This window comes from Hyla sarda, chromosome 3 (assembly GCF_029499605.1).
Source record: "Hyla sarda isolate aHylSar1 chromosome 3, aHylSar1.hap1, whole genome shotgun sequence".
Taxonomy (NCBI): domain Eukaryota; kingdom Metazoa; phylum Chordata; class Amphibia; order Anura; family Hylidae; genus Hyla; species Hyla sarda.
Genome location: NC_079191.1, coordinates 368,542,895 through 368,568,125, shown reverse-complemented (window position 1 = coordinate 368,568,125; position 25,231 = coordinate 368,542,895). Strand labels below are relative to the sequence as shown.

The 25,231-nt window shown below is 43.0% G+C and overlaps 1 protein-coding gene and 1 long non-coding RNA gene across 11 annotated transcripts in view; one reads left to right on the top strand and one right to left on the bottom strand.

Moving 5' to 3' along the window:
* Positions 1–23,057, top strand: part of LOC130362767 (uncharacterized) — a 79,302-nt gene extending 56,245 nt beyond the window's left edge. The window contains exon 3 of the long non-coding RNA XR_008891561.1: positions 22,875–23,057. This is a non-coding gene — a long non-coding RNA (uncharacterized LOC130362767). The remainder of the gene's footprint in view (positions 1–22,874) is intronic.
* Positions 1–25,231, bottom strand: part of EML6 (EMAP like 6) — a 205,332-nt gene that overhangs the window by 88,767 nt on the left and 91,334 nt on the right. For all 10 annotated transcript variants that reach the window (XR_008891560.1, XM_056567759.1, XM_056567760.1 and 7 more), the window contains exons 12-13: positions 8,747–8,853; positions 2,774–2,892 (exon numbers count right to left, since the gene is read on the bottom strand). Coding sequence is in view for 9 of the 10 variants with exons in the window: in XM_056567759.1 (XP_056423734.1) it covers positions 2,774–2,892; positions 8,747–8,853 (226 nt within the window). In the remaining variant the exon portion in view is untranslated. The remainder of the gene's footprint in view (positions 1–2,773; positions 2,893–8,746; positions 8,854–25,231) is intronic.

Sequence of the window (25,231 nt, the reverse complement as noted above, 5' to 3'; positions counted from 1 at the left end):
GTTTCTATGCAGTGCATTTTTTGGTAAAAAATGACACCTTATCTTAATTCTGTAGGTCCATACAGTTAAAATGATACCCAACTTATACAGGTTTGATTTTGTGGTAATTAATGATATATTTTTATAGTTCGGACATTTATGCACGCGGCGACACCACATATGTTTATGTTTATTTTATTTGCATAGATGTTTTTTTTTTTATAGGAAAAGGGAGTGATTCAGACTTTTATTAGGGAAGGGGTTAAATCACATTTCTTAACGCTTTTTTTGTTGTTGCAATGTTATAGCCTCCTACACTGATCACTGCCATGCATTAACATGGCATTGATCAGTGTTATCGCCGCTCGACTGCTCCTGCCTGGATCTCAGGCACGGAGCAGTCATTCGGCGATTGGACACACAGGAGACAGGTAGGGATCCCCCTCGTGTACTGCAAGCTGTTCAGGACACTGCGATTTCACTGCGGTCCCGAACAGCCCGCCTGAGCTGCCGGGTTGGTTTCGGTTTCACTTTAGACGCAGCGGTCAACTTTGATCGCAGCGTCTGAAGGGTTAATACTGGGCATCACCGCGATCCGTGATGTCCGGTTTCAGCCACGGGTCACGGCCGCTGAGATCGACCGCGGGGGTGACCCTGTGTTATATCGCGGGAGCCGGCGCAGGAAGTAAATATAAGTCCCGCGTCATTAAGGGGTTAAAGGGGTATTTCAGGATCTATTTTTGACTATGCTACAGGGGCTGTTAAGTTAGTGTAGTTCATAATATAATGTCTGTACCTGTGTGTGACAGTGTTCCTCTGTGATTATCGCCCCAATATTTATTTTTTACAGCATACAAAATGACACATGTCTCGGGATTTCACAGGTTGCAATGCGTTGAGACCTGACATCACTAGTCAGGTGATCAGAGGGAGTCTGTGCTGCTTCAATGGGTGGAGCAACCGCTGGGTGGGAGAGAGTTAATTTTGCAACACTTGTAGACACTCTGATTAGGAAAAACTGGTGTATTGCATTGAAGGGATCACAGATGTGTTTCAATGGGTGGGGTGGCTGATGTGCGGGAGGGAGGAAAGTGACCTCATACTTGGAACTATGGAACTATGGGATGTGTAGTTTAGAGAACGAAATTCAACAGGATTACTAAAATCACCTTATTGTAATGCCGCTGGTTGAAAACCACCGGCATACTATTTGTCCAATTTCTTACTTACATCAGGCGGCTTGCTCTGTACCATGTTCCGCTTCTGCCATGGCTGCAGTTTCTCCTCTGACCTCTAGGGGCTGCGTGCGAGCACTGGCTGAGACTTATAGGGCCAGTGTGCACTCCCTATTAGATTACCAGCCAATTCCTGCCAGGCACCACCTATAAAAGAGCACTCCTCCCTTCCTGTGCCTGAGCAACATTGTAGTTTACTACAGTGAAGGTCCCTGTCTGTTGTCTACTGTGTTCCAGTGTTCCTGTCTCCTGTGTTCCAGTCTGCTGCACCTGAGCTTTCCTGCTCTACTGTTGTTACAACACCTGCCTGCTATAGTCACCCTATTCAGCTCTGCTGCGTCTGACGCCTTCTATTGTATCTGCCTGCCCCACTCTGCAAGTAAGGTCAGCAGCCACTTGTGGAACAGTGGGTCCACACCCGTGGGACGTGACACTTATGGTGGATAACCCCTTTAAAGCTTACATTTGTACTACAGGGCATATCTGGACAGGTCTTTTCCTAGTTTCTGACAAATCCGTAAGTCAGAATGTGAAGTCTAATTCAATATTCCAGGAACTATTCACTGCTCCACAATGCGACAAAGGGTTTACAATACCACTGAGAATGAAGATAAGGATAATTGTAACAAAGCCTGGTAAACATCTATCACCGACTCGGAATAAAACTTAGTGTTTATTCAAAATGTGTTAAACGTAAATAACAAAAGGTCTATAAAGGTATACAGCTGTAAAAATAGGGGTGTCACTCACTATTGCTATAGATAAGCAGCCATAAAAACCAAAGGTGCCATAGGTAATATTGCTGGTGATGCCACTAATGTGGCACTGTGACCCCCAACAAATTCCTGTATACAATTTACACAATCCTGAATAGTCCGGCCCTGTACTAAGACACACCCTCTGTCCTCGCCTTTTGGGTTACCCACCTCCTTAACATAGTGGCCTCAACCATAGTGCCACAGCTACCTATATAATATAGCCCCTGCATTGCTGTGATGTAGTTGCAGTTTTACTTTCTGCTTCCATAGCACCTTGCAAAATCAGAGCATCAATGACTCCCTTATCCCCCTCTACTTGCAATCTATCTACAGTAGTATAATGTAAATCATCCCCCAACACAGTGCCAGCCTATTTAGTCAAGTGCATTTTCTTCAGAACTATGTCATGGCATTGCAGTTGAGTAGTTGCTGTCCTGTGATTGGTCAAAGTAGTAAGGGAAAGAAAGTTCAGATGTGAGTACTGCTGGCAAACAGCCCAGCTCTGGTTCTTCTCCCCAAATGGAACTCAAAAAAATTTGTTTGGGTGTAGGTTTTGGCATAAAATTGTCAGACATATTTGAGCAATTTTAAACTTTTTTATTTTCTGGTGAAAGCATTGATTAATTCCCCCCCCCCCCCCATGGAGAAAAAGATGTGCCCCATGGAGAGGGCTCTCAGGGCTCACTAAAAGCAGTAAGACCATTAAAAACACCTTGTCAGACCACTGAAGGCTTAATGTAACAATACCATGCAGGTTTCTTAAATTCTTTTGAAAGTACAGGTACAGGTGCACAAACTTACCCATGCACAAATTTTAACTTCAAACTTTCGTCTGGGGCTTTTTCTCTTTTAAGAGAAGGCAATGAATTTTGCTTTTCTTTATTTTGCTGCTTGAGCTGAGGTAGATCTTCTTTGTAAACCTGAAGATGAAACGTATTGAAGAGCCAATTATACATAATTATACAAATATAAATAATACATAACACAAATATATGCAGTTATAAAGTCAATCCTGTTAAAAAGACCAGCTACCACAGTAAATGGCTGCAGGTACTCTAAAACTTTATAGGAAGAAATGGCAAACTTTGGTCAAAATAATAGGATTATTGTAAAATCAGTAAACCAGCCGGGAGAGGGGCAAGGCCAAATTTTAAGCAGCCATGTTACAGGTTGATCGCTCTAAACATTCTCATTTTAGCTCCCTCTACTGGTCAACAGTTGGAAATATATATAAAAAAACAATAATGTATTATTATTATTATTATTATTATTATCATTAACAATAATAATAATACAGTTTTCATATTTCCTGACATATAAAAATGTAACATTTCCAAAAATATATAAAAAAAAATAGAAACATTTATTTAAACTCTAAAAGAAAATTAATAATTTGGTGAAACATTTTCTCTAACACCATAAATACACCACACAATACAGATATAAAACAGAGCAATGTAACACTCCACCCAGAGAACTTGGTGCCAGCAAATCAGAACTGGATTAGAATCCTTCTTGATATAAAGTAAAAAAGTTTTAACAATTCATGAAAAAGGGAAAAAGACACAGGTCAAGTCCCACCTATATTTCTACCATGCTGGTCCAGAAGAAGGCAAAAATCCTTATGAGGCTAAGTCTCCACTTGGTTTTTTGCACTGAGTTTTTAGGGATTAAAAAAACACCTGAAAAATCGCCAGTGCAAGTGACGTCATCATGCACGTTTTTTCTTGCATTTTTTCTTGCATTTTTTTCATTTGTGTGGAAATTGCACCTTGGCGTTTTTTTTTGGTACCCAAAATTTCTTGGGTACCAAAAAAAATAAGGATGCAGCAGTGATGGAAATTTTTTTATTAAACACAATGTATATGTTTTATAACCCAATTTTTATAATTTTTTAATAAAGTGTGTGTTTCACTTTTTTTTTTTAATAAATGTTTAACATTTTTTATGTAGTACTACTACTACCAGACTGTTCCATGCTGGGAGTGATAGTACCTGTACTATAGACATATCCCCCCGGGTGTCAGTCCTGACACCCGATGCGATCATCCATAATATAGCAGAGAAGCGAGGGGTCTATACATCGCTCGCCTCTCTGCACTATACTCCGGCCACTGATGTCAACAGAAATTCATATTTCCCACCCAGAGCTGTGATTGGCCGGATGGTTGCAGCCAATCACAGCTCTGAGGAAAAGATGAATGAATGAGTGGCCGGCCCGGAGTATAGTGCAGAGCAGGGATGCGAGCGATGTATACAGTCGCTCCATCTCTGCTATAGACAGGACAATCACAGAGGGTGTCAGTAGTGACATCCACTGTGATGTGTCCTTAAGCAGGCACTACTACTCCCAACATGGAGCACACTCTGCTCCATGCTGGGGGCTGTAGTACCTGTATTAATAGACAGATCGCAGCAAGTGTAACTTCTCACACCCGCTGCGATCTGTCTATTAATGCAGGTACTACAGCTCCCAGCATGAGGCAGTGTGCGCTCCATGTTGGGAGTAGTAGTAGCTGCAGTTATGGAAAGATCACAGCGGGTATCACTTCTGACAGCCGCTATGATCCTCCTGTATAATGTATAGATGCAGCGGCCGCTCTCCTATGGTCCCCTGCACGGCCGTATATATACACATATTCCTATTTCTCACAGAGAGCTGTGATTGGCTGGAACCATCTGGCCAATCACAGCTCTGCGGGAAATATGAATATGTGTAAATATACGTCAGGGCAGGGGCCATAGAAGAGCGTCCGCCGCATCTATATATTATACAGAAAGATCGCAGCGGGCGATCTGTCTATTAGTACAGGTAGTACTACTCCCATAATGGAACAGTGTGTTCCATGCTGGGAGTAGTAGTACTAACTAAAAAAAATGTAAAAAATAAAGCAAAAAAGTGAAAAACACACACACACTACATTTTTATAATTGTCGGCTACATTTTTATTTCCCCGCACACATAAATTAATACCCTGTTTAAAAAGTAATAGTTTTTTTTTTTTTCAATAATATACATTTCGTTAGATACAATTTTTTCCTTCACTACTGTATATTTTTGAATAAAAAAATGTTAATGGTACCCTACGAAATTTTATTAAAAACAGCTATCTACATCACTTTTTTTGATCGCTAAAGTCCAAAAAAGATTAAAAACCGCCTGCAAAAACGCCAAAGTTAGAATCCACATAGCGTTTTTTGTGGCGTTTTCTCACTCCCATAGACTTCTATTGGAGCAAAACGCCACGATTTTGACAAAAAACACCGGTTTGAGGGAACTACAGCGTTTTTTTCAAAACGGAAAAGAGCGGAAAAAAATGCAGAAAAAGTGCAAAAACGCCAAAAGGATAAAAAAAAAAAAAAACAAGTGGAGACATAGCCTGAAGAAGACACCAATGGCTTCATCCTAAGGGAAACATTATTTCCCGACTCCAAATGGGACAATACAAAAATGTTTATACCGGAATCAGAGTCATATACAAGTCTAGTAAGGCCCCCATAAACTAGTAGAGCTACTATATTACAGCTCTGTACGATTCCAAGCTTGTAGGTTGCCATAATAGAGTGGATCATTGGATAGAGATGATGATACACAGTGTTCCATATGGACACCACAACATATGGCCTTGGACTAAAAATCATTGCCATGCAAAGACAGATTTTGCATTTGATATCAGTACTAGCATGCATGGAATAGCAAGAAAGGAGGTGTATTGCTTTTTTTTTTTTGGGGGGGGGGGGGCATTTTGAACCTGATGAGCCATATGTTGGAAGACCCCTTTAAACTCTATTAAAATTCTATAGTTATTTAAGCTCAGGTGAAGTGAATGGGCTGCAAAATGTAGCGAGATGCGTCAGCTTGGAGGCAGTCAATTACGCCATTAGTACGCATTGTGCAATCTTCCTGTCAGTGTACGGCAGCGCATACATTAATGGGCTGACATCGCGGTTATGAATGGCTGCTTTCTGCAGTGTAAAAGAAAAGAAAAGCTCTCAGTCTAATTAAAATGCTGAATGTTTCCATCAGTTATTGCCAGAAATCCAGACGCAGGCTCAGAATATAGAAAGAATGATGTGTCGGCAGGGGAGAGAAAACAAATGTCATCACTGAAAGTCGCAGCTATTCCAGATGCAGGCATTCTTTTGTCCTTCGTACAAATGAGTTTGTGTTAAATAATTACAAAGCTATGGAGAAAATGAATTGTTTAGATTCTTATAGTAGGTATTGGAGGCACAGTGTAATTTCTTTTATTAAAGTACAATGTATACACTGTAAGTAGAAATCTCAATCTGAGTAGTCACAAATTGAAGGGGCTGGAGGGGCAGATACCTTGATGACATGTTGCTGATACAACTGTTAAATAACTTTGTGCCTTTATTATTACTTTTTTTTAGGTTAGTGTGTGCAATAGACAAAAGAAACGAGGCTGCACTCACCAAATCTTCTTTGCGTGCTTTAATATTTCATATCTGAACAGTACAGGGTTACAGGTGCAGGATGCAGGTACGTGTTGGAGCGACACGTGTTTCACGCTAGTCGCGCATCTTCTGGCTCTCCGAGCCAGAAGATGCGCGACTAGCGTGAAACACATGTCGCTCCAACACGCACCTGCATCTCGGAGCCAGAAGATGCGCGACTAGCGTGAAACACGTGTCGCTCCAACACGCACCTGCATCCTGCATCTCCGAGCCAGAAGATGCGCGACTAGCGTGAAACACGTGTCGCTCCAACACGCACCTGCATCTCCGAGCCAGAAGATGCGCAACTAGCGTGAAACACGTGTCGCTCCAACACGCACCTGCAACCCTGTACTGTTCAGATACAAAATATTAAAGCACACAAAGAAGATTTGGTGAGTGCAGCCTCGTTTCTTTTGTCAATTGCACACATTGGATTGTGATTTTGTAGCGGCATTGCACCACCATTCAGTGAAAATACAGCTCACACACTAGTGTTCACCTGTAATACAGGACAGCTAAGTCTCTAGTGCCGGCCCTTTCTTTTATAATTGTGATTTTTTTTTTAGAACAACAACCTCTTTGTGGAGGCAAGAAAATAAAGAAAGTATGTAAGAAGCAAGAATGAAACAATATGACAAAGGTCACTAGGTTATACATAATAGGAAGAGGATGACCAAGATGTCCATAATTACCTAACAGCCAGAATATTAAATCTGACACTGTGCATTAACTCAGTGTAACCTCTTGAAGGGTGGGAGGAAGGGGAGACTCCAAGAGCAGCAATACTAAGTCTGGTCATAACAAGGTTATGACGGGCTGGTGCCCTCATTTTCTTTGGAATTTGGTCTAGATCAAGATCTACTACAGCTAATGCTCGGAAGTCTTTTAGCGAAGTATCAATAAAGTTGTTAACTAGGATAATATTGTGCCTTTAAAGTTGTATACTATAAATCAGAACAAAAAAAGTACAAAAGGCACTTTAGTGTACATTAAAACTATGGACATTGTTTATCTTAAAGTGTTCGTCAACAAAAACTTTTTATATAACGTAGAGACCTTTGGTTAAAGATCCTCATTGGTTAAAGATTGTGTATATTTTAGGATGAAAAAAATGCTGTCCCTGCAGCTATTATCTGTTTTCTCTCTATAAGGAGTCCAAATACAGGAAGTGAGGGCAGGACAAGCAGGGATCTGTGTAGGCTCCTGGATTGTCAATCATCCTAATGTGTGAGCCGGTCCTCCCTGTACAGAGCCCTGCTTGTCCTCAGTGTACAGAGCCCCGCTTGTCCATCCTCACTTCCTGTATTTGGACTCTTCATTGAGACATACATGCTATAGCTGCAGGGACAAAAATATACACATTTTTTAATCAATGTATATTATATATATATATATATATATATATATATATATATAGGTATTATCTACATAATATAAAAAGTTTTTGTTGATGACAGGTACACTTTAATATCTTACTTTTTAGAGTGAGAAGCAAGAACACAACTCATTTCCCCTTAAGAAGAAAGCCAAGAGACACATGAAGTCTTCTAGGCCATGCAAGCTCCACTGGGAAAAAACATGCAAAGTAGACCTACCCCAAAGGAAAATAGATATTGCCCTCTAGTGCCACCTATTAGAGGACTGCTCAGGCAGTGGCCATTTTTACTCAGATCAAACAAATTATTTTTTTTAGCTTGATGGATGTCCATTTGCACACTTAGAAAGTCACTGTTTTCTTTTGAAGCTCAGGGCTTGACTTCCAGCTGAGGGCAGCATAACACAGGGATTGGCACACTATTCTTAGTAGTCTGTCCCTTACACCTACACCTAAATAGGCACTATGCAGATAGGAAATAGTCACCGTTGCCACTGCCCCAGCCCGCTCTCCAATTGTCGACAGATTCATCCCTATGCTATTAATGATAAAGAGGTGGCAGCAGCAGTGACTTTTTTTACTGGCTGGACACTCTCTGACCCAGTTATCTAGCCATTACAATTTGGCCCTTCAGATTCCTACACTTGCCCATTTTTCACGTTTATGACACATCAATTTCAAGAACTGATTGTTCAGACGCCATTGTAATGCGATACGCCATTAATAAAGTGTCTTCTATACACCTGATGACAAACTGATACCAAGTACAATTACAAAAAAGAAAGCGAAAAACAGCAACAAAAAACCCTCAACAAAATGTGTTTTCTCTCCATACAGATGTTGTTGTCGTACAATCCAGACTGTATAAAATAATGTAAAAACTCATTAGAACATCATGTCAACCACACAATTGTCATTCCTTGCACTTTTGTACTGACCTGGCGATCGTAATTGATTTGTGTCTCCTGCTCGATATCAGAGTCTAGTTCCGGCACATCTGATACGTCTGAATCCGACTCTTCACTGCAGGAATCAATAATCCCTTCTAACACAGTAAAAACCACAAACCGTTATATATGCACTTTATCATTATGTATAGACTATGGGGGAGATTCATCAAAACCTGTATGAGGGAAGAGCGGTGCAGTTGCCCATAGCAACCAGTCTGATCACTTCTTTCATTTTTCACAGGCCTCTTTAAAAATGAAAGAAGCAATTTCAATGGTTGCTATGGGCAACTGCACCGCATTTCCCCTACACAGGTTTTAATAAATCTCCTCCTATATAGAATGCTCTATACTATTACATATACACTCTATCATTATGTATACACTACATAGACTGCTCTATACTATTGCATATACACTCTAACTCTATCATTATGTATACACTATATAAAATGCTCTATACTACTATATATACACTCTATAATTATGCATACACTATATAGAATGCTCTATACTACTATATATACACACTCTATTATTATGTATACACTATATAGAATGCTCTAGACTATTACATATACACTATATAGAATGCTCTATTCTACTATATATACACACTATTATTATGTATACACTATATAGAATGCTCTAGACTATTACATATACACTATATAGAATGCTCTATTCTACTATATATACACACTCTATTATTATGTATACACTATATAGAATGCTCTAGACTATTACATATACACTATATAGAATGCTCTATACTATTACATATACACTTTTTCTAATACTCTATCATTATGTATACTCTATATAGAATGCTCTATACTACTATATATACACTCTATAATTTTGTATACACTATATAGAACACTCTATACTACTACATATACACTATCATTATGTATACACAATATAGAATGCTCTATTCTAGTACATGTACACTTTTTCTAACACTCTATCATTATGTATTGACGATATCAGTTATAGTGTTCAATAAGGTGTATATGTAATGTTAGAGTATATATGTAATAGTATAGAGTATATAGAGTGTTCTATATAGTCCAGTATTTCCCAACAAGTGTGCCTTTAGCTGTTGCAAAACTACAACTCCCAGCATGTCCGGACAGCCGGTAGTTGTAGTTTTGCAAAAGCTTGAGGCACACTGGTTATGAAATACTGGACTATATAGAACGCTCTATACTATTACATATACATTCTAACATTATATGTAAAGGTTAGCTGGTAACAGTTAACCTAATTTGTGGGAGGGGTCTGGGTGTTACATAAGCAGGGACCCCGAGGCTTGGGTCTCTGCTACAGCACCGCAGTGTTTCCGGTTCCGGTTCCTAATTCCAGTTCGCATCCTATCTTCGGGAAATCAGGTAAGGGCTCTGTCCTTCCGAGCCTCCTATCGATTACTAATGTTTCGTACTTACGTGTTCGGGGCTCGGTAGCCCACATTGCCGCTCGCTACTCGGCCATACTTTACCCCGAGCCATGAGTACACGGGACACTATATGGCTGACGGCGGCCGCACACTTACATTCACGACGCCGGACATCTCAACTGAAGCAGCCGGGGGGGGGGGGGGATGGGGGGGCGCGGCTCCGGGGTGTCATGACCTCGCTATGGCACTGCCTGGATGCACTAAGCAGTTGCGCTCTGGGGGGGGGGGGGGGATTTTCTTTTCAGCATGGGCGCTCGGTGTGCCGGGCATGGTGGGGCCGGCGTCTGTGCGCGTGGCGTGGTTACGTAGTGTGCGCGGCGCCGGGCCTCGCATGTCGGGGACATCACTCTCTCCGGGTCTTGATGTTTCCCCTCTCATTCGCGGCCATGCTCGCCGCTGTTCACACGGCCTCCTTCCAGTCCCTGGTACATGAGCATTTGTCGCGCTGGCTGTACGGAAAAAAAAAAAAGGAGGGGGGGGGGATTTGTTAGCGTTCGTGCGCTTTCTTCGTCGCATGGCTGCTGCATCCCAGGGTTAGGGGGCGGAGCAGAGGAGACACTGGGGGCAGTCACGTAGGGGGGGGTATCAGGCTCACACTGGTTTGGGCTCCACGAATCTGGTCATGTAATATTACCGGGTCCTGCTCGGGTTCTGGCAGGAACATAGAGGGGGTGGGGGCATCGGCACTGGCATGGATCAAGATGTATGGAGTCACTTTTACACAGCATTGTCATAGCAGCAGCATACGTCTTTGATATTGCCGTGGTATTATACACTCAGCTTACCTTTATTTCAGATTTTCCTGATCGGTATCATGTGTCACGAGGGACTCAATTCCCACTTTTCAGCTGCACTTAGTGTTACTTGAGTACGTATTCATGGTTAACTTAGGAACTTATCACCCGAGGTTTTCATGATGGATAGGTCATTATAGGTTCTCACATTTTCTTTCACTTATAGGTTTCCTATCTCCGTTCTCTACCTAAGAGGTCCTTTTTTCGGCTTCGGGGTTGCAAGGTAGCATTTTGGTTTTATGTGTTTTTACTTGACGGGGTTGGTACAACAGTTTCTTTTGAGTATTATATATATATATATATATATATATATATATATATTTTTTTTTTTTTTCTCTTTCTTTTTCCTTCCTTAGTGTGTCAAGTGTGAATCGTAAGTATTTTGGCTGACAGGCCTGTAGTTAGTTAATTGTCTTATGCACACTTTCCTACGTCTTTTGGAGGCGGATTGCCGGGCCAATCCTTGAGTCCTCTTTTCTATTATCTTCGGGTGCAGTAAAGTAGGAGGGGTAGGCTCACTATGCCAGTAGAGGTGGATTGCCCTCGTCAATCCTCACGCCTTGTATTCTGGTTTATGCATATTTATATTAATAGTTCAACCTGTCTCGTCTGTATGCACTTCTAGAGGCAGATTGAATTTCAATGCACGCGCCTCACGTCTGTCTTCTGTCGTGTCGCAGCGGGATCCTAGGGTACAAGGTTAATTTCCTGATAGCACTTCATTGTTTTCTAGGGGATGTCTCACGTCTCTGAGAGCATGGAAGGGGCAGCAGCTCCCTCTTCACCCGCTAGATCATCAGCCGCGGGAAGTACGATGTCGCTCAGAGCTTGGACCATCCCAAAAAATCACGGCTGAACTCAGTCGTCGGGGGATCCCTTTCCCTGCCACGGCGAGGAAAGCCGAACTGTTTAAGATTTTGCATTCCCGGGGGACCCCGGATCCTCAAGGGCACTCGAGCCGTGACTCCCCATCCCTAGTTCTGATTCACACAATCTTAAACACTCTATCCTCCTCCATGCAGGAGATGCAGGATAGAATGGTTGCACTGGAGGCTCGCGGTTCTGTTTCCGCACCGGCAATTCCGTCAGCATCCTCTGCACTTGCCACACCAGTGGCATCGGTTACGGCGACTGGTGCCGCAGGCTCCATCCCTAATCCTACACCAGCTACTTCTGCCACAACGGTAATTTCTACGACCGCCCCAGCCTCATCTGGCTCAGGGAACGTTGCTGCTTTTACCGGGCAAACCTCAGGGTTAGCCTCCTCAGGTACGTCATCACCATCTGTCAGTCTCATTCCAGCGCATTTTATACCTGAAGCCATCAGGAGAGACATCCTTGAGGGGAAAGATGTCAACTTCGCTTCTCTCCTGGTGGCTTCGCAAGATGTTCTGGACAACAGGACTTTCGCATGTGGCGAGGTTTCAGTCACTGTTAGGGCTAGAGACCCTAGGCTTAGCAGGAAACTCAATATCCCAGAGTTCGTTCTGGCATTTGGGCTCTTTAGGGATGGGATTTGTGCAGTCAGCCCCAACAGGCACATAGAACTGGACCAGTATCTCCACAAACTGGTAGACTTGGGATACAAGTACGGAGGTTTTTCATTCTACGATTACCATCGTTCCTTTTCCGCAAAGGCTGCCGCCACTTTGTTCCAGTTCCAGCAGGCTACTAATTGGGCTGTCCTTGACACAGAGTTATTCTGTCGGCATTTCGCTGGGCTTAGGGCACCACTTTGCGCTGTCTGCCAGTCATCTACCCACGCCACCAACTGGTGCCCTAACACCCAAGCCACCACTTCCGCGGCCGAGGGCAGCTCGGTTACCAAGCCTCAACCAGGTTCGGCTGTAGACAAGCTTGGCAGACCTGTGCATTTTATGGGAAACGCTCAAATTTGCAACAACTTTAATTATTCATCTTGCAGATTCAGCCAATGTCGCTTGCTGCATGTGTGCAGTTTGTGCCACAGAGCACACCCCAAGACTCAGTGCCCTAAAAAAGCTGGGTCAGAGGCACGACTAGGCGGGGTCAACACCCAGGTTCTTAGGGCTTATCTATAGGGCCATCCAGATCCGGTTTTGGTAGAATTTCTCTACAGGGGTTTCAATGAGGGTTTTCAGACCGGGCTAGTCAGTCTTCCGGAAGGAACATATGAGTGTCAGAATTTACAATCAGCAGCCAGGAACCCGGAAGTAGTGGAAGAGCTTTTAAGGAACGAAATTGCTAAAGGTTTCATAATTGGCCTTTTCCAAAGGGCCCCCTTTAACCAGTGGAGGGTCAGCCCCATCGGGGTGGCGTGCGGCAAGTTCTCCAATAAATTCCGTCTCATATACGACTTGTCCGCGCCCCATTCTTCATGCACTCCCAGCATTAACTCCTTAATTCCCTCAGAGGAATTTGCAATGAAATACACGTCTGTGGATGTAGCCATCCAGCGGATTCTGAATCTTGGCCGTGGTACCTGGCTGTCAAAGGCGGATATTTCTGATGCCTTCAAGTTATTACCGATTCACCCTGAGCTATGGCAGTGGCACAGTATCAAATGGGGGGAGGGGCTGTATTATTTCGCCACTCGCCTCACCTTCGGTGCCAAGAGCAGCCCCCGGCTGTTTGATACCTTTGCCTCGGCTTTGGAATGGGCTTTGATAAACCATTGGTCCTGTGCCAACATGCTACATTACTTGGATGATTTTCTACTGCTTGAAAGTACAGGAGGGGTACCTAAAGATTTACAGACCTTGTTGTCAGTCTTTTCCTGCCTTAACATCCTAGTAGCAGAGAGGAAACTAGAGGGCCCTGCTACTTCTCTCACGTTTTTGGGAGTAATTCTAGACTCGATGGACATGGTGGCCAGATTACCCAGTGAGAAATTAGGGCGCATCCAGGAGGTGATACACAGCATGACTCGCTCCCCGGCAACAGACAGACATCAGCTCCTAAGCCTCCTAGGCATGCTGAACTTTGCCATGAGGATTGTTCCTCAGGGCAGGTCCTTTGTTTCCAGGTTGCTCGCCCTGCTGCCTTCAGCTCCCGAGATGGATTCATTAGTAATCCTGGACCAAGCAGCCAGAGCCGACTTAATTATGTGGGATCAGTTCTTGGCAGGATGGAATGGGGTGTCAATGTTCATCCCATTAGCTGACAGATGTTCGTCCGTAGTCATCACTGACGCCGCCGCATCAGTGGATTATGCAGCCATTTGTGGCACGCATTGGCTGGCCGAACAGTGGTCCCCCGAGCTTCTCGCCCTTCCTGACTTCACCACCACGTCAGCCCTTTTTGAAATAGTACCAATAGTGGCAGCTGCCTTAACATGGGGTCATCTATGGCAGGGTAAGTCAGTAGTGTTCCACACTGATAACATCGCCACTTGGGACATTAAAGGAAGATCCAGGTCTCTCACTATCATGTCCTTTTTGCGTAGACTGGTGCACACAGCCCTCATGAGGGAATTCCACATAGAATGTGTCTACATCGAAGGGAGTCGGACGCTGACGCTCTCTCCCGCTTTAATTTCCAGGTGTTCCATCATATCATGCCAGAAGCAGACAGAATGGCCACATCAGCACCCCCTCTCAGCTCATTGATGTTGGACTAAATGGTCACAAGTTAGGGGCCTTAAATTTAATTAATCAGTCCTGAGCCCCCAACAAGGCGAGATCATACAAGGTCGCATGGAATGCCTTTCAAAAATTCTTACTCAAATATCCTATCACCTCCCCTTTTGATATTCAATACTTATTAGCATTTGTATCATTTTGCCACTCCTCCCTCAAATTATCTCATAGCTCCATCAGACTATACCTAGCAGGAATACAACACCATCGTTCTCTCAGTTTCCCTGGTCTTCCATCCATCCTTGGCTCACACCCGATCAAAGCCACATTAAAGGGTATCGAGAAAGCGCAGGGACCGAAGCCACCTTCCAGGGTCCCGGCATCTGCTGCCAAATTCCAGATTTTCAGTTCTATCCTGGATGGTGCTCCCTTCGGTCAGTCCGCTAGCTTGGTCATCAAGGCGGCTATCTATTTGGCCTTCTATGGATTCCTTAGACCAGGGGAATTCACCAAAACATCATACAACTCCAATGCACTCCAAGTTAAACACTTATCTCCTGAAGGGTCAGGCTTCAAGCTGGCACTAGGTCACACTAAAACGCAACAATTAAAACAGGTTGAAATCAGCTTCTATCCGACTCACAACCAATGGTGTCCAGTTAATGTTCTCCAGCAACTGTTAGAACTACAGTACTAGCCAATAAATCTACGGATTATCCTTTGCTCCCCTTCCCAGTCTCTCCATTGACTACTAAGGACTTCGTGAGGCATATACGCATTTTAGCACGCCATGCAGGTATGGATCCAGCCACTGTGTCTGGTCATTCTTTCCGGATCGGGGCAGCATCTTCAGCCTCAAAGCACGCCATACCTTCACACATCATTAAGAAGCTAGGTCGGTGGAGCTCACCCTGCTTCCAGAGGTGCATTCCTGATCCACAAGTAGAGATGGCTAGAGCCTTTAGCCAATTGGCCAATGTTTGAAGAATTGCTCAAATAAATTTATTTTCTCTACTATCTGTTTTTTGCCCTCTTCTTTCAGGCTAACTTTACGGCCTCCCGGGCACACCTCAGGCCTAGTTAGTTGTTTAATTACTGTTACACTTGTAGGTTGGGATATCCTTTATTCAGTAAGATATGGTATTTTCATCTCACATCACCACATGTTAACCTGACCACAAATACACCTTATAGAACACTTTATACTAATACATAGTATTATGCTTATACCATTATAACATGCTTATACCATTACGAATAAAATTTATATAACACTGTATCTTATTATGTAAACACTATATAACACAGGGTTTTATATAAAATATATATATTTATATACAGTCATGGCCATAAATGTTGGCACCCCTGATATTTTTTAAGATAATTAAGTATTTCTCACAGAAAAGTATTACAGTAACACATGTTTTGCTATACACATGTTAAAGCAAATTGGACATAATGTCACACCAAACTCCAAAAATGGGCTGGAAAAAATGATTGGCACCCTTAACTTAAGGACTCAGCCCATTTGGGCCTAAATCCCTGAAGGACCACGGGTTTTTCCACTTTCGTTTTTTCCTCCTCACCTTTTAAAAATCATAACCCTTTAAATTTTGCACCTAAAAATCCATATGATGGCTTATTTTTTGCGCCACCAATTCTACTTTGCGGTGAAATCAGTCATTTTACCCAAAAATCTACGGCGAAACGGAAAATAAAAATCATTGCGCGATGAAATTGAAGAAAAAACGCCATTTTGTAACATTTAAGGGGCTTTCGTTTCTACGCAGTACATTTTTTGGTAAAAATGACCCATGATCTTTATTCTGTAGGTCCATACGGTTAAAATGATACCCTATTTATATAGGTTTGATTTTGTCGTACTTCTGTAAAAAATCATAACTACATTCAGAAAAATGTATACGTTTAAAATTGTCATTTTCTGACCCCTGTAACTTTTTAATTTTTCCGCATATGGAGCGGTATGAGGGCTCAATTTTTGCGCCGTGATCTGAAGTTTTTATCGGTACCAGTTTAGTATTGATCGGACTTTTTGATCGCTTTTTATTAATTTTTTCATAATATAAAAAGTGACCAAAAATACGTTATTTGGGACTTTGGAATTTTTTTGCGTGTACGCCATTGACCGTGCGGTTTAATTAATTATATATTTTTATAGTTCGGACATTTACGCACGCGGTGATACCACATATGTTTATATTTATTTTTATTTACATGGTGTTTTTTTTTATGGGAAAAGGGGAGTGATTTGAACTTTTATTAAGGAAAGGGTTAAATCACATTTATTAACTTTTTTTTTTACACTTTTTTTTTGCAGTGTTATAGCTCCCATAGGGACCTATAACACTGCACACACTGATCTTATACCCTGTTCACTGCAAAGCCATAGCTTTGCAGTGATCAGGGTTATCGGCGGTCGATTGCTCAAGCCTGCATCTCAGGCTCGGAGCAATCAATCGCCGAGGGGACACGCCGGAGGCAGGTAAGAGGACCTACGCTTGTGTCCCAGCTGACGGGACACCGCATTTTCACTGCGGTAGTCCTGATCAGCCCCACTGAGCAGCCGGGCAGCTTTCACTTTCATTTTAGACGCGGCGTTCAACTTTGAACGCCGCGTCTAAAGGGTTACATGCCCGGACTGACCCGATAAGACGCGGGGTCACCGCGTGACCCTGCGTTATATCGCGGGAGCCGGCCAAGGACGTAAATATACGTCCTTGGTCGTTAAGGGGTTAAAGGGGTACTCCCGTGGAAAACTTTTTTTTTTTTTTTTTTTTTAATCAACTGCTGCCAGAAAGTTAAACAGATTTGTAAATTACTTCTATTAAAAAAAATCTTAATCCTTCCAGTAATTATTAGCTGCTGAATACTACAGAGGAAATTATTTTCTTTTTGGAACACAGAGCTCTCTGCTGACATCATGACCACAGTGCTCTCTGCTGACATCTCTGTCCATTTTAGGAACTGTCCAGAGCAGCATATGTTTGCTATGGGGATTTTCTCCTACTCTGGACAGTTCTTAAAATGGACAGAGATGTCAGTAGAGAGCACTGTCGTCATGATGTCAGCAGAGAGATCTGTGTTCCAAAAAGAAAACCATTTCCTCTGTAGTATTTAGCAGCTAATAGGTACTGGAAGTATTAAGATTTTTTAATAGAAGTAATTTACAAATCTGTTTAACTTTCTGGCACCAGTTGATTTAAAAAAAAAGTTTTCCACTGGAGTACCCCTTTGAGGACAATTTTAATTTTACATTTTTGCTTTTTCCTCCTTGCCTTCTAAAAATCATAACTCTTTTATATTTTCATCCACAGCCTATTATGAGGGCTTGTTTTTTGCTTTCCTTTGTAATGACTAGGGATCGACCGATTATCGGTATGGCCGATATTATCGGCCGATAATCACGATTTTGGGCATTATCGGTATCGGCAATTATCTTGCCGATAAGCCGATAATGCCCCGCCCCCCGCACCGCCCCCACCACACCACGACCGCCACCCCCTTGACCCGCCGCACCGCACCTCCGACCCACCGCACCGCGTCGCACCCCCCACCGTGATGCTAGGCGGTATACCGGTATGGATTTTTTCCCATAACGCTATACCGGTCGGGCCCCTCCCCCACCCTCCGAGTGAATAAAAAAATTAAACTTACCCGTAATGGGGGTGGTCCAGGCCATCCTTCCTTCATGTAGTGTCCGGGGGCGTTCCGGGTGGAGGGTGGTCAGGTCCGGTCCGGGCTGTCCTTCTTCTCCGGCGGGCCTCTTCTCAACTCCGGGCAGGCTCCGGCCTAGTATGCTGCATAGACGCCGCTACGCCGTGACGTCAGGTGCGTCGCTGCGCACGGGCGTCACTGCGCAGCGACGTCTATGCAGCGTACTAGGCCGGAGCCTGCCCGGAGTGGAGAAGAGGCCCGCCGGAGAAGAAGGACAGCCCGGACCGGACCACCCTCCACCCGGAACGCCCCCGGACACTACAGGAACGATGGATGGATGGCCCGGAGCACCCTGGCAGGTAGGGGAGAGAAGCGGGTGGTGGCGGCGGCGGCCTATGGCCCCGCAAAAGCCACTGCAGATCATTGTCGCAGGGGGTTAAATAGCCGATAACTTATACCGAAATATCGGTATAAGTTATCGGCTATCGGCCCTAACCTGCACCGATTATCGGTATCGGTATCGGCCCTAAAAAAACGATATCAGTCGATCCCTAGTAATGACATCACTCATTTTACCATAAAATGTATGGCACAATCAAAAAAATACTATTTGTGTGGGGAAATTGATAAGAAAACCACAATTTATCAAATTTTTTTTTTTTTTACGTTCACACCGTTCACCGTACGGGATAATTAACATTATATTTTAATAGTTCGGATATTTACACACGCGGCGATACCAAATAGGTTTATAAAAAAAAAAATTTTTACACTTCTTGGGGGTAAAATGGGGAAAAACTGACAATTTAGATTTTTATTGGGGGAGGGGATTTTTCTAATTTTGTTTACTTTTAATTTTTACTTTTACTATTATACTTTAATAGTCCCCATAGGGGACTATTTATAGCAATCATACGATTGCTAATACTGTTCAGTGCTATGCATAGGGCATAGCACTGATCAGTATTATCAGTCATCTTCTGCTCTGGTCTGCTCGCTCTCAGACAAGAGCAGAAGACCTTTGGAAGGAAGTGGAGGCAGGTGAGAGGACCTCCATATGACGTTCTGGATGATCCAATCATCCATTTTAGTGACCGCAGCGCTGCAGATGCCGTGATCTGTATTGATCACAGCATCTGAGGGGTTAATGGCGGACATCTGCCATTACCGGCAGGTCCCTGGCTGCTATCAGCATCAGGACGTACATTTACGTCCTGCGTCGTTAAGGGGTTAATATTTGGTGTCACAGCCTTTGGAAAAAATAACTGAAATCAGTCGCTTCCTATAACCATCAATAAGCTTCTTACACCTCTCAGCCGGAATGTTGGACCACTCTTCCTTTGCAAACTGCTCCAGGTCTCTCTTATTGGAAGGCGCCTTTTCCCAACAGCCATTTTAAGATCCCTTCACAGGTGTTCAATGGGATTTAGATCTGGACTCATTGCTGGCCACTTCAGAACTCTCCAGCGCTTTGTTCCCATCCATTTCTGGGTTCTTTTTTACATATGTATGTTATTGTCCTGCTGGAAGACCCAAGATCTTGCATGCAAACCCAGCTTTCTGACACTGGGCTGTACAGTGCGACCCAAAATCTGTAATCCTCAGATTTCATGATGCCTTGCACACATTCAAGGCAACCAGTGCCAGAGGCAGCAAACCAACCCCAAAACATAATTGAACCTCCACCATATTTCACTGTAGGTACTGCGTTCTTTTCTTTGTAGGCCTCATTCCATTTTCGGTAAACAGTAGAATAATGTGCTTTACCAAAAAGCTCTATCTTGGTCTCATCTGTCCACAAGACATTTTCCCAGAAGGATTTTGGCTTACTCAAGTTCATTTTGGCAAAATGTAGTCTTGCTTTTTTTATGTCTCTGTGTCAGCAGTGGGGTCCTCCTGGGTCTCCTGCCATAGTGTTTCATTTCATTTAAATGTCAACGGATAGTTCACGCTGACACTGATGCTCCCTGAGCCTGCAGGACAGCTTGAATATCCTTGGGACTTGTTTGGGGCTGCTTATCCACCATCCGGACTATCCTGCATTGACACCTTTCATCAATTTTTCTCTTCCGTCCACACCCAGGGAGATTAGCTACAGTGCCATGGGTTGCAGACTTCTTGATAATGTTGCACACTGTGGACAAAGGCAAATCTAGATCTCTGGAGATGGACTTGTAACCTTGAGATTGTTGATATTTTTCCACAATTTTGGTTCTCAAATCTTCAGAAAGTTCTCTTCTCCTCTTTCTGTTGTCCATGCATAGTGTGGCACACACAAAAGCACAATGTAAAGACTAAGTGAACTTCTCTCCTTTTTATCTGCTTTCAGGTGTGATTTTTATATTGCCCACACTTATTATTTGCCCCCAGGTAAGTTTAAAGTAGCATCACATGCTTGAAACAATCTTATTTTTCCACAATTTTGAAAGGATGCCAATAATTGTCCAGCCCATTTTTGGAGTATGATGTGACATTACGTCCAATTTGCTTTTTTTCCTCCCTTTTTTGGTTTAGTTCCAATACAAACAAAGGGAATAAACATGTGTATAGCAAAACATGTGTTACTGCAATCCTTTTCTGTGAGAAATACTTCATTTTCCTGCCAACATTTACGGCCATGACTGTATACATATATATATCTATACATATATAACTATATATATATATATATATATATACACACACACATTTTTAGGCTATGTTCAAACATTGGACAATATTTTAAACAAACTCCAGGAGTGCAACTGACAAAGACGTAAAGCTACAATGAAAATATTTGCAGCTTGTTCTGAGTCAGTTCCTCTGGTTTTGGTTAAGAATACTGAGCAAAATTCTGTGTGTGAACATAGCTTTAAGTTGCTCTGGTAAAACAAAAGCTGGACTGTGATTGGTTGCTATGGGAAAGTCAGCAAGTTTTTTTCCTTTGTCAGGTTGATAAAACTGGCCATTCATTTTTTTGACAAAGGTTTAGGCCTCACGAACATGATCATAAAAAATACTGAGCAATATGGCACTGTGTACAAATGTGCAAACTGCACCAGTGAAGTGTGAACTGTGTTTGTTCAACATAACTTGACTTTTACATAGGTAGCAAAAGAAAATGGGTTATCCTGGATTAGAATTTTTTTTTTCTAAAAACAGCACCGCACATGTTCTCAGGTTGTGTGTGGTATTGCAGCTCAGTTCCATTGAAGTAAATAGAAAAAATTGTAATACCACACAAAACCTCAGGACAGCTGTGGTGCTGTTACACAGAGGTAAAGTCGTGTGTATGAACCCTAATATTTTAATGTATGTGTTTCCTTTATTGTTTTAGGCAGTGGTAAAAAAATATACCTCCCCTAAAATATGATCCCCATTTTACATTTAAACCAACAAACCAATAAAAAAACATAAAGCCAAGGTCAAAAACAAGGTTCATTTACTATAAGAATGTAAAAAATGAAAGGTCCATCTATACTTAAAAAATCATAAAAATCTTATGAAACACTTGTGTCTAAGCTATAGAAATGATCTGCATGCTGAAGATGAAAAGTGCTTACTTTATATATTACTTTTATACTATACATTGCTTTGAACCGGTCACATGTACATCTAATTTTTATGCCTCTATCTCCTAAATTTATTATAAAAATACCTCTTTTCATTAGCTCACAGTGTAAGGGTGCTTTCACACCACGTTTTGTACTTACGGTTCCCGAATACGGCTGGGAGGAGGGGGGCGGGGCTTAATCGCGGCGCCCGCACTCAGCCGTTTTCGGGAACCGTATTTAATGCATGTCTGTGAGCCGACCGGAGTGAACCGCAGCCTCCGGTCGGCTGCGTTTTCGGCCGTATGCGGTTTCCCGACCATAGGCAAAAACACGGTTGACCACGTTTTTGCCTGCGGTCGGGAAACCGCATACGGCCGAAAACGCAGCCGACCGGAGGCCGCCCCCCTCCTCCCAGCCGTATTCGGGAACCATAAGTACAAAACGTGGTGTGAAAGCACCCTTAGAAATCCTCTCAGGGGAAGGGGGTGTGTCCCTCCCTTGTTGTGATGGGAGGTGATTGGTTTGTCTGCTCGTGCAGCCTTGTCCATGAGTCATCTCTTGTCTGACTCATGGACAAGCCTGATCCTGCTGCAGGACCTACCCATACCTACCCAGTAGGTATGAAGACCCCTAATGGTGGGATTTTTTAGTAGCTGTTTTCTTTATTAAATATTCATAAAACATTTTTTAAACAACCATAAAAAGTGACAGTGTCCATTTAGGCCATTTGTTTCTATTAAATCACAATTCCAAAAAGATTTTTAAAAATTACATAAATAAGTAAATACATATGTCAATGCTGAAATGAGCAGTACAGGTTTACACATGTTTGTCTTGTGTGTGCGGTCTTGGTAGGTTTATACACACTAGATAACATGTGGTTTATAAATGTACTGTGACCCAACAACGACAAGAAGACCCTTCTAGTCATATTCTATATTTATCATTAACCAGTGCTATACGTCAAGTCTTGCAGTAAATCTATATTCTTATCCTGCTGTCTCCACAGATCCACTTCTTGACTTGTCAGCAAAAATATGTAAAATCGTTTTCATGCAATCCCTTCATCATATCCCCTAAACATGTTATTCTCTATTTTAGGTCACATGCTTGGCTGGAGTCTTTGAAGATCCAATAATTACTTTAAACCTAAGTCTTCTGTTCTGTTCTATTTGATGGGGCTGTGAGCTGTGAAAATGGACATTATACTTGAAGCCTACATGGTTAGAAGGAATCACAACCACTTTTAAAAGTAGAGCAAAAATAAAAGTTCATCCAAATGATAGGAGATTATTAGGTCTTTCATTTGTCTTTTATTCCAGGCATATGATAAAAAAAAAAACCTCTAAATGCAGAACTACATGATGTAATAACTGACGTGTCATTTCATCTTCACTGTCTGAATGAAAAAGCTTAAAGGAGAACTCCAGAATATAAAAATTGTGGCCCATAATGCCGGCAGAAAAAAAAATAAAGATGTACATACCTTCCTCCGCTCCTCGGGGCCTCCGGTAACCAGCTCTGGTCTCCGTCGTGATCCTCTTCCTGGTTGCCGGTGGTCGGATGAGTCATACTGCGCTCAGCCAATCACCAGCCGCAGCGAAGCCCGACTCGGCCGGTGATAGGCTGATCGGTAGTGTGAGAACACTTCAGGACACAAAATTCTTCACTACACCGGCACCTGCTGCCGGTGCCGAAAACGTTACACTGCTGCTCAGCCTATCTCCGGCCGAGTCGGGACTTCACTGCAGCTGGTGATTGGCTGAGCGCAGTAAGACTCTGCGACCACCGGCAACCAGGAATAGGATCTCGGCGGAGACCCCCGGGGAAGCGAAGGAAGGTATGTACATGTTTATTTTTTTTACTGCCGGCAGTATGGGCGACAATTTTTATATTCTGGAGTTCTCCTTTAAATCGTTACTGTCGTTAGAAACAACTTTTAATACTTTCCATTTACCGTAATACTTCCTTAAAAACAATGAAATGCTCCTTTACACTCACCTGGGGCAAGTAACAGGTGTGGGCAATATAAAAATCACACCTTAACCCCTTAAGGACGCAGCCCTTTTTCACCTTTGGGACTGAGCCCTTTTTCGCAATTTTGACCACTGTCACTTCACGCATTAATAACTCTAAAATGCTTTTGCCGAATATTCTGATTCTCAGATAGTTTATTCGTGACATATTCTACTTTATTTTTGTGGTAAATTTTCGGCGTTACTTGCATCCTTTTTGGTTAAAAATCCCCAAATTTCATGGAAATTTAGAAAATGTTGCATTTTTCTAACGTTGAAGCTCTTTGCTTGTAAGGAAAATGGATATTCCAAATAAATGTTATTTTTATTCACAAATACAATATGTCCACTTTATGTTGGTATCATAAAATGGACGTATTTTTACGTTTTGAAAAATCAGAGGGCTTCAAAAGTAAAGCAGCAATTTTCAAAAATTTCATGAAAATTGCAAAATCTGAAGGAACAGATGTTACAGAACTACAACTCTAAGCATGCCTGGGCAGTCTAGGCATGCTGAGAGTTGTAGTTTGGCAACATCTGGAGGGCCACCATTTGGGCACCACTGTAACAGTGGTCTCCAAACTGTGACCCTCCAGATGTTGCAAAACTACAACTCCCAGCATGCCCAGACAGTCTGGGCATACTGGGAGTTGCAGTTCGGCCTTCCTAGTGGTTGCCACAGTAAAGATTGCTTAACTGCAACTTTCCTTGAGCCCCCCCGTCGCTTCCCTACATGCGCCGTGATCTCCGCAGTCTCCAGCGACGATCGGCGGTCCCCACGCATCTTCTCCTCCAGGTACCGGCCTCCATCTTCTCACCCAGTTCTGCCAGACACCCAGGGGTGGGCAGAACGGGGGGTTTCCATAGCAACCCACTGTCCTGAGCTGCCATTGGTCAGAATTTAGTTCTGACCAATGGCAGGGGATAGGAGGAGATCGCAGCACTGCGACCTCGCTCCTATCCCTCAGGATGATCGGGGCTGTCACTGAATTGACATGCGATTTTCTGCAATCGCCGACATAGGGGGGTCTCTGGACCCCCCTCGGCGATGTGCCGGGATGCCTGCTGAATGATTCCAGCAGGCATCCCGGTCCGGTCCCCAACCGGATAGCAGCGGGGACCGGAAATCCCACGGGCGTATGCATACGCCCTACATACTTAAGGACTCGGGATGCCGGGCATATGCATACGCCCCACGTCCTGAAGAGGTTAAAGTAGATAAAATGGAGAGAAGTTCACTTAGTCTTTGCATGTCTGTGTGTGCCACACTAAGCACACAGAAAGAGTGTGAATGTGTGCAAGGCATCATGAAATCTGAGGATTAACAATGGATTTTGGGTTGCACTGTACCGCCCAGTGTCAGAAAGCTGGGTTTGCGTCCGAGATCTTGGGTCTTCCAGCAGGACAATGACCGCAACCATACCTCAAAAAAATATGCAGAAA